We start from the raw sequence: 17,736 nt of genomic DNA on the forward strand, positions 1-17,736 counted from the left end.
TAATCCGAGCACTTTGGGAGGCCGAGGTGGGCGGATCATCTGAGGTCTGGAGTTCGAGATCAGCCTGGCCAACATGGTGAAACCCTGTCTCTACTAAAAACACAAAATTAGCTGGGTATGGTGGTGCATGCCTGTAGTCCCAGCTACTTGGGAGGCTGGGACAGGGGAATCGCTGGAACCTGGGAGGCGGAGTTTGCAGTGAGCCGAGACTGCGCCATTTCACTTCAGCCTGGCAGCCTGGGCAACAGAGTGAGACTCCGTGTCAAAAAAAAAAAAATAAGAGAAAAAAAAACGAAATTAATAATTGAATTTAGAACATGAATATAGGAAAGAGCTAGTACATACTTTAGGAAGCAATTGATAACTAAATGTTTGCTAGTATACTATAGATCAGCAGTCTCAGAGTTATCCAGGGAATTTGTTAAAATTTTGGTTTCTGGAGCTGATCTAATCTAGAATAAAATCTCTGGAGATTGGGTATGGCAGGAACTTGTATTTTAAAAATCCTTATCATATTTCTGATGTTCATTATAAATTTAGGAACTGTAAGTATATATAGACCAGCATTTGACAGACATTTTCATGAAAATGAATGAAGTGAGTCTGTCACTTTAGGGAAAAAAACCTGACAGTATTTTTTTTTTTTTTTTTTTTTTTTTTTGCCAATGATAAAGTTTGAGCTATCAAGCAAAAATGAAAATTTTGCAAAACTTGTATCTATTACCATGAGTTTGACAGCTTTCCAATAGTTATATTTTCTGATTTGATTGGTGGAGATACATGTAATTTTGGATTATGTGTTAGAATCTAAATTTGGAAGAACTGTATAACTCAGTGAACTAGTATTTTCCATATTACCAATGGATGATGTTGCAAAACCATGTCTGAAGTAACAGATCCCATTCAAAATGCAAGAGGACCCGTGGATTTTAAAAAGATTTGTAAATATAGAAGGCAGTACCACTCTTGTTCTATTTTTAAATTTTGATGTTAATTTTCGTTAAAGTATGTTATTTATGGTAATATATATTTGCTATTTTTCAATGAATAATACCAATTTTTAGTTTCTGATGCAGTTTTAGTTTCTAATACGGTTTTCACACAAAATTACATGAGAGGGTCATTTTCACTCCCATTTTACAGATAGGGGGATCAATGAATAGAGGTGGGAAGAAACTTGTCCATGGTCATCCATTAATATTTATTTTTTATTTTTTATTTTTGAGATGAAGTCTCACTCTGTCGCCCAAGCTGGAGTGCAGTGGCACAATCTCAGTTCACTGCAAACTCTGCCTCCCGGGTTCAAGTGATTCTCCTGCCTCAGCCTCCCGAGTAGCTGGGATTAGAGGCATGCAACCACACCCAGCTCATTTTTGTGTTTTTAGTAGAGATGGGGTTTCACCATATTGGCCAGGTTGGTGCTGAACCCCTGACCTCAGGAGACAAACGCCCACCTCGGGCTCCAAAAGTGTTGGGATTACAGGTGTGAGCCACTGCACCCAGCCATCCTATTAATAATGGTCAGAACAGGGACTGAAACCTTGACCTCTTTAGAATCAGTACTCTTAATTTTTGTAACTCAGTATTTTTCTTAGTGTGGTCCTTAGATCATTTGTATCATGATCATTTAAGTGTGCCTGTTAGAAAACTCCAAATCCCTGGTCTCCATCATAGGCCTACCAAATGAGAATCATTGGTACTGTGTGGATGTGTGTTTGACATTGAGACCTGCATTTTAAATGTACTTCCTAGGTGTTTCCTAAAAACACTATTGCTTGAGAAGTACTGCAGTATGCTACGCTACATTTGAGTTAATAAGAAGAGAGGGAAATTCCTGTGAGAAAAACAACTTTAAAGCATAGAAGAAGGAATAAGCAGGATATTGTGTGAATTTACTGACTCACTGTGATAGAGAGGCTCTGCTTGAGAGAGGTGAAAAAAGAATATTGAAGGCAAACTTATTACGGATTTAGTAATCTAAGGAAATAACTAGATCTTAAAAGTGTTTATATTTTTAAAACTCATTTATATGACTAGGTAATGTGAACATTGTACACAAAATTTATAAGGTACAAAAAGGTATGCAATGGGAAAAGTAAGGGTTCCCCTGACTTCTTTATCCCCCTATTACCCAGGTTCCCAGCCTAGAGCCAACCAGTTACCACTTTTTTTCAGTTTCTTGTGTATTGTTCTAAGTATAGTATTTTTTTTTTCTTGGGTACAGTATACTTTATTGACGGTACATGACAAGATGGAGCTCCCTAGATATAGTATTCAACACAGATGGTAATATATAATACATACATAATGTTTTGCTTTTTTTTTTTTTTTTTTACCACTTAATAGTAATCTCGGAGATTGTCTCATCAGTACATATTCACTGTGATTTTGATATTTTTAACAAAGTTCCATAATGATGGACATTTAGGTTGTTTCCATTGTTTCATGCTAGGAAAAAAGCTGCAGTGATATGTGATGAAGATGATTAATATGATCAATAAAATTAGTTGGAATTTAAGGCAAATACATTGATTAGAAAAGAAGACAGAGTAAGAACTACCATAACAGAGACAAACATGTGCTCTCAGGAGTTCTGCATTGTAGCAGTTGGACAAATGATTTAAAAGTGTAAAACTAGCATTTCTAAAGTAGGCATTCAAAGTGGATCTGGGACATAGATAAGGCTTTGAAAGCTTTGAAAATAAGAAAAAAGCAAAGGGGCTGGGCGCGGTGGCTCACACCTATAATCCCAGCATTTTGGGAGGCCGAGGCAGGCAGATCACCTGAGGTTAGGAGTTTGAGACCATCCTGGCCAACGTGGCAAAATCCTGTCTCTACTAAAAAAATAACAAAAATTAGCCAGGTGTGGTGGTGCTACTCAGGAGGCTGAGGCATGAGAATCGCTTGAACCCAGGTGGCGGAGGTTGCAGTGAGCCGAGATCGTGCCACTGCACTCCAGCCTGGGCGACAGAACGAGACTCAGTCTCAAAAAAAAAACAAAAAACAAGCAAAGGAAGTTGAAGACTAGAACAGGAAGGGAATAGTCTAAGCAAAGTCCAGAATCAGGAGGAGCTATTCTATAGTGAGTAATGGAAGGAAGGGGGAAGAGTGCTAACTGCGATCGTTACCTGGAAGACCTTGGATGTCAAGTTGAGTTCAGGGTAATGTGAAAGATTTTTGAACAGGAAAATAACGTGACTGACTTTACTTTAGAAGAAGTAGTCTGCTGTTGTTAGAGAAGTTAAGGGGATAGAAGAAGACATTGTAAGAAGGCAGGCATGAGCAGGCATTCTCAAAAGCTAAGAATTAAATCAGTTTCAGAAGCTAGAATGCAAAGCATTTATGATAAATTAGTGATATTTTTGTAATATTTGCCTAGTTCCCTGTAACACTCCATAGAATCTTGAGTTGGAAGGCTTTTTCTATGGAGGCACTATTAAGTTTGTTTTTCTGAATATCTTTTAAAACAAAACAGATTGTCTTTCACAGCACCTTCTTCGAAAGACACCGCATCAGACCAGAAGACCTGAAGACTTGGTTTGGTGATTCTTTCTTTCTTCTTGAAAATTAAAACCAAACCAGAATCACAAATATCTCTAAACATGAAAGCCTTTGCTAGTGTCCTGACCTCTTATCTAGCCTTACTGATATGCTGCTAGAACATTGCTTTCCTTCAGTCTGCCTCCTTGACTGAAGGAAGTTTTAAATAGCTTGGGTGCTGTTTTTTGTGGCACCTTTTCCTCTTCCCTCAGTAGGGGTCCTCCTCTATGCCTGCCACCATCTGTAACCATGGTAACTAGAGGGAGTTGTGTTCAGCTTGGGGCTAGATAGAAGGAAGGATGGCAGGCAAGAACAAATCTTATTGAGTAGTTAGTTCCCTGCTTATTTGCAGGGAAAGGCTGCAAGATTCTAAAAGACATGGGACTGTCTCCTCATTGACTGAATTCTCTTCAGTGCTAATACTATGCTAGGTATTGGTAGTAAGTAGGCCTGGCACTGGTCTCACCAGCCCGTGTGTGAGATGTCAACAAGGGCTGTACAGGGACCTTGCTAGAGAAGCAAGGTGCAGTTTCCAGGGGCCTGTGTACCTGGTGCACATCTTAGTTGACAGGCACTCAGTGTTGTATGTATATGTGTAAAGTTCATGTGGAGTTACCTCCACATTAAAACTCCACTTTTACTTTAAAGCAAGGATGAGGTTATATCTCTACACCTCAATTTTTCTATCTTTAGTTTTCTTTATCTGAGTGTTTACTTATGTTACTTTCAATATCACCAATTATTTTGATTGGGCAATCCATATATATAGTACAACATTCAAAAGATAGAAAAGGGTATAATTGGTATAAAGTAAGCCTTCTTCCTATCCCTGGTTTTGTATTTCCCTCTCCAGATAATTTCTTATGTATCTTTCCAAAAATATATTATGCCTGTGTAAGCATATTTATTTTCAAGGTGCAGTCTCTTTGTTCCATGTCAGTCCAAAGACAGCTGCATCATTTTTTTAAGTGGTTGAGAGGGACCTTAGAAAGCACCTAATCTGAGTTATGTGTTTTTTGGAGGAGGAAACTGAGTCCCAGAGATGTTAAATAACTGGTTAGGATTCTGTTTTACAGTGATCTGACTTTTCATTTATGTTCACGTGTTCTTTTGAAAATAAATTTTACATAGTCCCATTAAAATTTTTTTACTCAGATTTTGGTCCATCTTTAGGCTTATGATTCCTTCCATTCTTAATGCTTTCGATGCTTAAATGTTTAGATGTTTAAATCTGGACACATTGATTTATTTATATAGGTGGCAGAGTGATTCTTAAAATCGTTCTTAGCATCCCATATCTCTGAGGATACCTTTGTGACATTTCTTTGCTCTGCATATTTCATTTGGTGGTTTGAGAAATTAAGTTTTTACTGTTTTCTTTCCCCATTACAGAGATATGCCTTTTAATGTTGAGCTTTTGGTATACTGTTCATGTAAGACCATTGTTACTTCTCTTCATTTTTTCAATTGCTGTGTTTAGCAGTTTACTTTCCTTGAGGTTTTTTTTTTAAACACAGGGTCTCACTCTGTCACCCAGGCTGCAGTGCAGTGGTCTGATCACAGCTCACTGCAGCCTCTACCTCCCAGGCTCAAGTGATCCTCCCACCTCTGCCTCTCAAGTAGCTGGAACCACAGGCATATACAGCCATGCCTGGCTAATTTTTTTTGTTTTCTGTAGAGGTGGTATCTCCCTATGTTGCCCAGGCTGATCTCGAGCTCCTCACTTCAAGCAATCTTCCCACCTCGGCCTCCCAGAGTACTGGAATTACAGATGGTAGCCACTGCTCCTGGCCTACTTTCTTTTATTTTGCTTGCATCTCTTATATATGTTTGAGTATGAGTTCTTTTCCCCATCCTCCCTAGTGTGTTGTTTTTTAAAAGTTGAACACCAGAGGCCTTCATTTTTTGAGCATTTACACTTATACTTTATTTCCTTTTTCTGTGCACAAATGCATTACCACAGAGAAATTTGTAATTTAAATCCTATTGACAAAAGACCATATTATATACCATCTGGCCCATGCAATAAAGAGAAGCAACATCTTTTTATATAATCACATTATTGTAACTTATGTTATACATTGTCATATAAGTTGTAACACTGGTAAGATGCTTCTTATTACATGTAGTGATAAGGATGCTATGAGGGAATTTTAGTATTTCTTTCCTCTCCCTCTTCTCTACCCTTAAATATATATACTCATCTTAGTGCTGTGGCCAGGTAACAATTCCATTAGATAAAAACAACTGTTTAATTTTGCTGATACAAAGCAAGGAGCCCGAACATCTTTTGTATTTTTTATGCACATGTATGTATGTGTGTATGTATATGTACATGAATGTGTTTTATATTTTATATATAGGCCATTTTCAGATAATTGCTGAGGATGTGGTTTAACGAATTCAGTTGGTATAGATGGAGCACACCAAAAGTCTGAAACAGAAAAACAAAACTAGTTTTATACCATTTGGTTTTAGAATGGCTAGTCTAGTAAGCTTCCTCCCAAGGGTCTTTATATGGATGTGGACCTTTCAGGACCAGGGAATTTCTACTGCCCTTAAGTGGAATGAATGGTAGAGTACACTGGGGACAGCTGATGGACTTTTAACCATCTTGGATGAAAAGAAAGATGTCTATTTTCATTTCTTTGTCTTTCATTGCAGAGGATTTATGGATGACTTGGTGTAACTCCAAATGCCTCTTGGTGTTTCTCATTTGCCAGACTGAGAGAGGGAAAGTTGGGACCTAGAAGACAAAGTTACTTCTGATTCATCCTTCTGTTAAATATACATTGGTGGTTAGAGACACTAATTACTTTCAAAAGCTTACAGGGAAAGGTAGCCATTCTTTACTTCTCTTGATTGGATGAATTAAGTAAAATAATGCCGTTAGTTACAAGGAGAGACCTCTGATTCTTTTGCTCTCTGAAACTCTCTCTGTCTCTCTCTGTCTCTGTCTCTCTCTCTCTCTCTCTCACACACACACACACACACACACAACCTAAAATGTATAATTTTTTTTTTTTTCTATTAGAGATGAAGATGACATCAATGATGTGACTTCTATGGCAGGGGTCAACCTTAATGAAGAAAATGCCTGCATCTTAGCAACAAACTCTGAATTGGTTGGCACACTCATTCAGTCATGTAAAGATGAACCATTTCTTTTTATTGGAGCTCTACAAAAGAGAATTTTAGACATTGGTAAGTGTAGAGTTATGATTATTGTCCTGATAGAAATGTCTGTTTGAGGGAAAATATTATCAAAAGAGACAACCTGGGTTGGTTGTCCTGGAACTCTGAGGCTTAAATAAGATTCTAGAAATAATCAAGATTTCATGGGCATTACAGAAAGAAGAAGTTTATTTTAAAAATTATTAATATAACATGGTTTTGGGTTTGGTTAATATTTTACTCATATTTCTTAATGGAGGAATAGTTGAATATATTTTTGCATGAATATATAATATACTTTTTTTTTTCCATCCTGTTCCTTCCATAGTTGGACTTTTGGCATATATATGTACAAATGCACACTTATGTTACATGTTTGTGTTTATGAAATACAGGGACATCCAGAGAAAGTAACTCCCTTTCCCTTTTCTTAACCTTGAAATTTAAACCCATTCTTACTTTAAAAAACTAGATTAGAGTCTTAGGGTCCTCTCTAGGTCCAGGAGTAGTTGTTAGATGGCTGCAGTGTGAAAGAAAATGTAAGAAAACACGGCCAGACACGGTGTCTCATGCCTGTAATCCTAGCACTTTCGAAGGCCGAGGTGGGCCGATCACATGAGTTCAGGAGTTTGAAACTAGCCTGGGCAACATGGTGAAACCCTGTCTGTACTAAAAATACAGAAAATTAGCCAGGTGTGGTGGGGGTATGCCTGTAGTCTTAGCTACTCGGGAGACTGAGGCATGAGAATCGCTTGAACCCAGGGGGCTTCTTCACCTATGTCAAATTTTTGGGGCCAGTACTAATGAGCTTCAAATATACTTAAGTAAGACCTTTATATTTTATAACGAAGGCTTGATACAAAAACGTGAACGTTTCTGATTTTTATAGACCTATGGTATATTTAAGGATTACAAAGTTCATTATTATCACAATTTTTAGGTCTACTTCACAGGTACTCAGTAAATAAATGTTTTAGCTGCTGTATGCTATATAAATGACCAGGGTTTTCTTCTTTTTTTTTTTTTTTTTTCCCCTCAAGATGGAGTCTCACTCTGTCACCCAGGCTGGAGTGCAGTGGTGCCATCTTGGCTCACTGCAGCCTCTGCCTCCCAGGTTCAATTGATTCTCCTGCCTCAGCCTCCTGAGTAACTGGGATTACAGGCACCCACCACCACGCCCAGCTAATTTTGGAATTTTTAGTAGAGACAGGGTTTTACCATGTTAGCCAGGCTGATCTTGAGCTCCTCACCTCAGGTGATCCACCCGCCTCCCAAAGTGCTGGGATTACAGGCGTGAGCCATCGTGCCTGGCCTACATTTCTAATTTAAATCGAAAATACATTATTATGAAAAACTAGAGCTTTCAAGTCCAGAAGAGCTGGTTGTAAAATGTGTTTGTTTTCTGTTTGCTTGTGTTTCCCTCCCTCCCTGTCTTCCTTCATTCCTTCACTTCTTCCATTTTCTTCTTTGCATATGTATTTTGTATTATACAGAAACCAGTTCCTTAATTTGGGAGCAAGTCTCAGCACTGAACCTTCCTGTGATGGCTTGGGAAGTCTATTGGTAGCTTAACTCCTTATTGCCATATAATTATCCAGTGCTTTGGTAAAATATAAGTAGATACTTAGTTTTATTGGTCACCCTCCCTTCCGATTTTTTTTTTTTTTTTTTTTTGAGACTGAGTTTTGTTCTTGTCGCCCAGGCTGCAGTGCAGTGGCGCGATCTCGGCTCACTATAACCTCCGCCTCCCGGGTTCAAGCGATTCTCCTGCCTCGACCTCCCGAGTAGCTGGCATTACAGGCACCCACTACCATGCCCAGCTAATTTTTTGTATTTTTAGTAGAGATGGGGTTTCACCATGTTGGCCAGGCTGGTCTTGAACTCCTGATGTCAAGTCATCCACCCGCCTTGGCCTCCCGAAATGCTGGAGTTACAGTCGTGAGCCACTGTGCCCAGCCTCCTTCCAAATTCTATTTCCAGTGTGGTTTAAACCTTGATTATATGATAGAAAACTTTTTGGCATTAAAAGCATTTTTGATCACTTAGGACAGGGATAAGCAACTTTTTCCTTCAAAGGGCAGATAATATTTGCCACTTTTGTAGGTTATATGGTTTCTGTCACAATTGCTCAATTCGGCTGTCATAGTACAAAGCAGCCATAGACAATATGTAAACAAATGGGCACGGTTATTGTCTTAGTCATCTTGGATTGCTGTAACAAAATACCATAAATTGGATGGCTTAAACAACAAATGTTTATTTCTCATAGTTCCGGAGGTTGGCCATTTGAGATTAGGTTGCCAGCACGGTCAGATTCTTGGTGAAGGCCTTCTTTCTGGTATTCAGACAGCCATCTTCCTGCTGTGTTTTCATGTGGCAGAAAGATAACTAGCTAGCTCTCTGGTCTCTTCTTATGGTGAAGGCAGTACTTTTATGACCTAATTGTCTCCCAAAGGCCCCAACTCCAAATACCATCTCACTGGCATTAGAGCTTCAACATGAATGACTTTTGGGGACATGCAAACATTTAGTCCATGCAACTGTATCCCCGTAAAACTTCACTTACAAAGAGTGATCAGATTTGGCTTGTTGGCCATAGTTTGATAACCTTTAATTTAGCACAATAAGGGAACAACTATTTGCATTTTTACTTCTTTTTTAAAAAAATATTTATTTTTGGGATGTGGTCTTGCTCTGTTGCCCAGGCTGGAGTGCAGTGGTGCTATCACAGCTTACTGCAGCCTCAACTTCCCAGGTTCAAGCGATCCTCCTGCCTCAACCTTTTGAAGTAGCTGGGACTACAGGCGCGCACTACTAAATCTGGCTAATTTTTGTATTTTTCTGTAGAGACAGGGTCTCACTATGTTGCCCAAGTTGTTCTTGAACTCCTGGGCTTAAATCATTTTCAGTTCTTAGTGATGAAGTACAAACCTGTCGAATAATATGGAAAACTTCAAGAATTCTTACTTCTGAATTATCTAAGCTTTTTTTTTTAAAGTAAGATCATAGAGTGAATGAAGTTACATATTTCTAGGAATGCTTTCCATTTATAATAAAATTCCGTCCTTGTAGAATAGGTCAGAACCAAGGCTATTTCTTAAAAATAGAAATTACAAATTTACCCAAAGATTTTCTTTTTGGAAAAAGGATTTTTCTACTTGAATAATGTTAACAGATAAAATGCCAGTGTTCTTTTTTTCCTAATTACCTAAATTAAATTGCACATTCAGTAAAATCACATAACTAGTATGCAAGCACCAACTAGATCTTAATCAGTTTTGTTGATTTTGTTAAAGAGGGTGTTTTGTTTTAAAATGGGAATTTTTCTACAGTATTTTACTTTGTAATTTTTAGGTTGTATTTTATTACCAATTTAGTGAAGACATTACAACATTTGGTTGTTCCCTAAACCCTGGAATTTGTTTAATCTCAGCACTTATTTCCAATATTTAAAAGATATGTATATTTTTATGTTGGATGAATTACCTCTGTTTTATGAATACATATGAAATTATTTTCAGAGGTTCTTCTTCAAACACTAAGGTGCTTTGCACCTGTAATCCCAGCACTTTGGGAGGCTGAGGCAGGAGGATTGCTTGAGCCCAGAAGCTAGAGACCAGCCTGGGCAACATAGTGAGACCCAGTCTCTACAAAAAATTTAAAAAATTAGCTGGGCCTGTTGGCTCATGCCTATACTTCTAGCTACTCAGCAGGCTGAGATGGGAGGATTGCTTGAGCCTGGCAGGTCGAAGTTGCAGTGGGCTATGATTGCTCCACTGCATTCCAGCCTGGGTGACAGAGTGAGACCCTGTCTCAAAAATAATAATAATAGGCCAGGCGCGGTGGCTTACACCTGTAATCCCAGCACTTCGGGAAGCTGAGGTGGGCAGGTCACTTGAGGTCAGGAGTTTGAGACTAGCCTGGCCGACATGGTGAAATGCCATCTCTACTAAAAATACAAAAAAAAATCAGCCAGGTGTGGTGGCGCTTGCCTGTAAGTAATCCCAGCTACTTGGGAGGCTGAGGCAGGAATGTTGCTTGAACCTGGCAGGCAGAGGTTGCAGTGAGTGGAGATTGCACCACTGTACTCCAGCCTGGATGACAGAGCAAGACTCCATCTCAAGAAAATAAAAATAAAAATAAGAAATAAAATTGTACTTTTTCTTTTATAGAAGTCCCCACTATTTGTTTATGCTGAGGGTTTTAGTTTAATTTTTTTTTTTTTTGAGATGCAGTTTTGCTCATGTCCCCCAGGCTGGAGCGCAATGGTGCGATCTCAGCGCACCGCAACTTCCGCCTCCCAGGTACAAGCGATTCTCCTGTCTCAGCCTCTCATGTAGCTCGGATTACAGGCATGCACCACCACCCCCAGCTATTTTTTTTGTATTTAGTAGAGACGGGGTTTCACCATGTTAGTCAGCTGGTCTCGAACTCCTGACCTCAGGTGATCCACCTGCCTTGGCCTCCCAAAGTGCTGGAATTATAGGCGTGTGCCACCATGCCTGGCCTATGTTGAGGGTTTTATTAAAGTAGAGTTGACTTTGTAGAATTTTTTCCCTGCCTGAATCTGAGATTAGAGAGGATTTCAGCTTTGTTACAAGTAATGAATTACATTTTGAAGGGTTGGTTTAGGAGAAGTTGATTAATTTTGTATCTTCCTATTTGCTTTCATTATATAATATATACTTATATAATATCAAAGAATTTGAGTTGTTGACTTTTAATTCAAGCATATTTTTTCTATAGTTCACCCTTTGATGAGACTATAAGAGTACATTTCAGATAAATTAGAATATAAAATCAAGCTATAATATTTTAAAAATTCATGTGTATATGTTAAAAACAATCACAGTAGTGCTTTTTAAAAAGCCTATTTAAAATAGATTACCTAATTGCCGGTATCTTTAGATTTAAGCCTCTGTTGATGTAAGTGATTTCACTGGGGCTGAGAAATATTATTTAAATACAGACAAGGTTGATTTATAAATGAACTTCTGACTCTGAGTATATGGTCCAAATTGTTTTCCTGAAACTTTCTTGCTAGTTAGCAGAAGGAAGAAGTTTGGTTTTTTTATGGAAAGGAAATCTAGTAAGAGAGAAGTTATTCAGATAGGTAGGTGAAACGATGAGGTTTTGAACCCATTTGAACTTGTAAATTGACTACTAAGTGAATATATCAGAACATCAGTTAGTGTAAAGTAAACATGATTGGTAATAGACAAAAGGAATATAGGTATGTCTTGTAGACAAGGCATTAACAGAGACTCACAATCTGAATTCATTTAAATAAATGTCATAAATTGTTAACAGTGTCAAACAGGGCAAAATGTAATTTTCTATTTTTTTAATTACTAAAATTAACAGAATATGGCACTAATTTCTGCAGTTACCATTTTCCTCCCTGAACAGTAGACTTGATTTGTGTTCTTATTAACTTTGTCCTATAAATGACCTTGCAAGGAGAATGATTCTAGAGGCTAAGTGAAACAATGTCTATATTTTCTGAGGCTTCAGGCTAGGTTTTATTAACGTAATGTCTAAGATCTTTGAAGTTGTGACTTTACTAGGAAAATCATAATCTCCAAACCTTTATTCATAATGGAAATGACTTCCAGGGGGAACAGAATACCTGCTGTGCTAATTATTTCAATTATCAGCCACTTCTAAAACACGTAATGGATTTTCTCTGCTTCTGCAGGTAAAAAGCATGACATTACAGAACTTAACTCTGATGCTGTGAACTTGATCTCCCAAGCAACACAGGAACGACTACGAGGCCTTCTAGAAAAACTGACTGCAATTGCTCAGCATCGAATGACTACTTACAAGGTAAAGGAAATCGTTAAAGAAGTATAAACTATCGAGTGTTATAGGCAGTCTTTTGGGCGTGGATTGATATTCTAAACATATTTTTAAAGGAATGGTTGAGGCTTATATTTCATATTAGTAGAAAATCAAAGTCTCATTCTTATTTAGATATGCTTACATGACAAATAAAATTAAAATGGAGTTTAAAATGATATTAAAAGCTTCTATGTCACTGTAGATTGAAATATGTATCTGTTCTGCCTGAGGCTTCTCTTTCTTAAGCTTTTGATGGGGAAGGAAAGATATGTTAGAATGGAATATTGGCTACTTGTATTCTCTTCAGTGTTCTGCACTCTCCTCACATTCGTGTTCCTTTTTTTTTTTGCCTTTCAGTTTTGCAGAGATTTAATTTATTTTAAAATAAATTTTATTGTATATATTAATATTTAAGGTATACAACGTGTTAAAGATACACATGTATAGTAAAATTATTACTATTTAGTTGAATAAATTAACATTTTCATTATCTCAAATCTACCCATTTTCTCCCCTGTGGCAAGAGCAGCAATAATCTACTCATTTAGCAGAAATCGTGAAAACAATATATTACTAACCATAGTCCTTATGTTCTACATTAGATCTTTCCACTTGTTCATCCTCTGTTCCTTTTAATAAGTTAAATGATTGCATTGAGTGCTCATAGTGATGCTACTTAGTGTTATTGGCTACTTTTATTAAAAAAACTAAATACAGGAATAGCTTGTATCCCTAGTGGTATGAACCAAATGACTTGCTGTTATCAAGGTAAAAGAACTTCATGTAGTTTTGGAGGAGGGCGAATATATTGGGTGATTAGGGATGAAAAGAGAAGGTAACCTGAGCTAAAAATAAATAAATAAATAACTGTTTCCCTCTTTTCAAGAAATGTTTATAGCTAGATTTTGAACAAGATGGTATGTAGATAACCTTAAGAGATTTTGAATTAGGAAGACTGGTCATTGCCGTGATATCCTAGTCAGAAGTTAAAGGAAACTAGGAAATTGTCAGCTACTACACCACCAGTAAGTTCCCTGGAGGAATCATATTATTTTATTTTTTTTCCTTTCTGCTTCATTTAGAACTTTGGAAAAACTACATATGATTGCTGAGGTCCTCACTTGCATAAATCTTTGTGAGAATTTGCTGGACTGACTTAGGAATATGTGATCAACAGGAGAAAAAGCTATGAAAAAAACAAAAAATTAATATCAGTATTTTATAATTCCTAGAAACATACAAAAATAAATAAAGATAGTAATTTTGTGTTTCTAGGAATTTTTTCATTTCTCCTGGGTTATCTAATTTGTTGGCATAGGACTGTTAATAATACTGTCTTGTAACCTTTTATTTCTGTAAGGTCAATGGTAATGATCCCCCTTACATTACTGATTTTTGTTATTTGCATCTTCTCTCTTTTTCTTCTTTGCTAGTAAAGCGAAAGGTGTGTTGATTTTGTTGAGCTTTTCAAGAACCAACTTTTGGTTTTATTAATTTTCTGTTTTTCTATTTTTGATATCGTATATCTCCACTCTAGTTTTTATATTATTTTCCTTCTAAGCTTCAGGCTTAGTTTGCTCTCCTTTGTTTTTTTAGTTTCATAAGATGTAAAATTAGGTTTTTTATTTGAGATCTTCCTTTTACAATGTAGGCATTTACTGCTATACATTTCCCTCTGAGTACTGCTTTCACTGCATTCCATAAGTTTTGGTATGTTGTGTTGTCGTTTTCATTTATCTTTAAATATTTTCTCATTTCTTTTGAGATTTATTTGATTCTTTGTGACTGTTTAAGAGTATGTTGTTTAATTTCCAAATATTTGGGAATTTTCCAGTATTCCTTCTGTTGTTGGTTTCTAGCTGCATTCCGTTGTGGTCAGAGAAGATACTTTGTATGAATCATTCATTTAAAATGTATTGAGGCTTGTTTTATGACTTAACATACATTGTATCCTGGAGAATGTTTCATGTGCACTTGAGAAGAATGTGTGTTCTGCTCTTGTTTCATAGATGTCTGATAGATATAGTTGGTTTATAATGTTAAGTCCTCTGTTTCCTTATTGATCATCCATCTGGATGTTCTATTCATAGATATTGAAAGTGCAGAATTAAAATCTTCAACTATTGTGGAGCTCTATTTTTCTTTTTTGTTTTAGAGACAGGGTCTCACTCTGTCATCCAGGCTGGAGTACAGTGGTGCAATCATAGCTCATTGCAACCTTGAACTCCTGGACTCAAGCACCTTCCCACCTCAAGCCACCCTTCCACCTCAGCCTCTCCAGTAGCTAAGACTAACAGGCGTGTGCCACCACACCCAACTAATTTTTTTTTTTTATTTTTTTGAGACAGGGGCTCACTATGTTGCCCATGCTGTGTAATTGTTTTTTAAACAAAATTCTGTCAATGTGTGTTTGCTTCACATATTTGAGAACTCTGGTTTGATGTGTATATCTTCTTGATGAATTAACCTTTTTATCAATATATAATAATGTCCTTGTTTGTCTCTTTTAACAGTTTTGTACTTAAAGTCTATACTGTCTGATATTACTTTCTTTTGTTTGTTACTTGCATGGAATATCTTTTTCCATCCTTTCACTTTCAACGTATTGGTATGGTTTCAACTAAAGTGTAAACAGCATATAGTTTGATCATTTTTAAAATTCATTCTGCTAGTCTCTTTGAAGAGCTTAATCCATTTACATTTAAAATGTAATTACTGATAAGAAATAAATTCTATTTTGCCATTTGTTTTCTATATGCCTTATAAGTTTTGTGTTCCTCACTTCCTCTGCTTCTTATATTTAATTGATTGTTTTTGTTTTGTTCCATTTTGATCCCCTTCTCCTTTCGTTTTGGATATATTTAGATCTCTTCTTAGCAGTTACCATAGAGATTACAATTAACATCCTAAATCTACAATCTAGTTTGGGTTGTTATCAGCTTACTTTTAATTTTGTGGTGTGGGAAAATTATAGACATATTTTTGGCTTTTTACTATAACTCTTTAAAGTATCTTACAGTTTTTCAAACTTGGATTCTCCCTACTTCTGCCTTAATCACACTGTTGTTTCAGAGATACATGAATACCCTTTTTAGTAGAGATGGGGTTTCGCCATGTTGGCCAGGCTGGTCTCAAACTCCTGGCCTCAAGCAATCCACCCGCCTCGGCCTCCCAAAGTGTTGGGATTACAAGTGTGAGTCACTGTGCCTGGCCATGTGAGTACATCTTGATTTATAGTAGGCAGTTTCTGTATAAAACATAATAAGTATACTTTACCATGGAATAGAATTTTTAACGTAATATTTATTGAATGGCATTCAAAGCTCTATTGTGTATAGCTTTCAGCTGGAATTCTTTTGTTGTGTATCAGTAGCATATTTCCAAACATTTAGTTGCACTAGGCAAAATGGATGGTATCTCCCCCACCTAGAAGGCCTCACTAAGTTAGCTTGAAGCTAACACTTCCTTTACCTGCTGTCTTGTATACTACCTATTCTGACTGATTTTCACGAGCTTTCCTTTTCCTACACTCATTTGTTAATACAGCTAATGCCACTGTCTACATTTGCATATATAGAAAATAACAAAAGATTATCAGCCCTTTTAAGTCAAAATAATTATCATTTGGTTATATTTGGATTCAGTTTGAAATCACCATTATTTTGTAGCCTTTGTTTGTAATAATCTTTATGTCACAGCTTTAGCCCTGTCGTTATATGTTGGTTCATCCCTGATAGGATTTATTTTTATCTATACAGTGTAGGAAATTCTACTCCATAGATTTTATAAAAGTGAGTTACTCTTTTTAAAAAAGTGAAATCCCCCATCTCTTTCCACTCCTGAACATCCATTTACTTTTGATAATCTTTCACCTGGTTTGATATAATTCTTTAATCATTAGTCATAAACTGAGATCTAAGTAAATAAGTAGAAAGTGACATGTAGTACAGAGCTTTTGATCTGGCTACCAGATGTTCCCACTGAAGATATGTTATAGTCGCCTATATGCCTATGGCCCTGGAGAAGCTTCATTCAATGTTTTCCAGTTGAAAGGTGCTATTTGGGTTGCTTTAGATGGGATTCATTTGATGGTGTTGATATCATTTGGTCTGGGTCATTACATTTTCTTGGCTAAACCATTTAATATGCAGTGGCCTTAACATTGTAAAGCCCTACTCTGTTGGTGCATGAAGTCTTCAGTTAGGCCAGCTGGGTATATAGGAAGGAACATAAGATTGGGGTTACTGTTGTTTAAATAAGGTTATAGACTTAATATAAATAGGGAAGGCACTCATTTGTTTAGTGATACGGAAGAAAAAAGGATGCGAATGTCAGAGGTTGTTGTTTATGAGTTGGGGGAGAGAGAGGAAGGAATCTTAGCATGGGAATATGATTGGGCTAAAATTTAAAAAGTCTGTGACCCTTTTTAATTTAGTATTTGCTGTCCCTTTTAAATTAAATCCCATCATTAAACTATTTCCAGAGTATCTAAACACAAAAAATGGTAAAGATTAAGTATTTAAGAAACCAGTGGTTATTATATTTAATCTCTATGGTTAGCCTATAATGTATTCCATATTCTATCTTGTGTTATTTAACTTTAAAAACAGTTGAGAATTCTTTTTGTATTAAACATGAAGTAAAATAAGTAGCACTAATATATCCTTGTTCCTTAAACTATGTAATACTCTTTTGATCTAGTTAAATACTAACAATAAAAATTTAATTTAGAAAGAATCTTGGGCATATGAAATCCCTCAGTCCCAGTTAATTGAATCAGCCATAAGCAGGGGGATAAAATAAAGATGGGAGTGGTACAGTACTCATGATTTCCAGGCCAGGCACTGACTGTTGTTTAAAGACATTCGGTTTTTCTGCTATACAATTTCTCTTGAATATCCGAATTACTGAGATGAGTAGATGGCAAGATGTCTTAAACATTGATTAGAAAGCTCTCCCTGTCCCATTGCCTCCCCCAACCCTGTCCCCCACTCCTGCCTATACACACTCATAGAGGAGAAAGAGGCAGCTGTATAGGTGAAGAAAATTAGAAAATATGTAGGTGGGAAAGCACTGTTTTACATCCACAGAATAGATTGAGCAATTTGCATTTTATCATTTTATGGAACAATTAAGACAGTTTATACTTCTGTTATGGCTCTCATTTATAAATTGTAT

The 17,736-nt window shown here is 36.7% G+C and overlaps 1 protein-coding gene across 3 annotated transcripts in view; it reads left to right on the plus strand.

Annotated features, from left to right (window-relative positions):
• The window catches only part of TAF4B (TATA-box binding protein associated factor 4b), a 165,245-nt gene that overhangs the window by 80,590 nt on the left and 66,919 nt on the right, over positions 1-17,736 (plus strand). For all 3 annotated transcript variants that reach the window (XM_024236117.3, XM_054537749.2, XM_054537750.2), the window contains 2 exons: positions 6,575-6,744; positions 12,413-12,543. In XM_024236117.3, coding sequence (XP_024091885.3) covers positions 6,575-6,744; positions 12,413-12,543 — 301 coding nt within the window. The remainder of the gene's footprint in view (positions 1-6,574; positions 6,745-12,412; positions 12,544-17,736) is intronic.

The sequence above is a fragment of the Pongo abelii genome, chromosome 17 (genome assembly GCF_028885655.2).
Source record: "Pongo abelii isolate AG06213 chromosome 17, NHGRI_mPonAbe1-v2.0_pri, whole genome shotgun sequence".
In the NCBI taxonomy this organism is placed as follows: Eukaryota; Metazoa; Chordata; class Mammalia; order Primates; family Hominidae; genus Pongo; species Pongo abelii.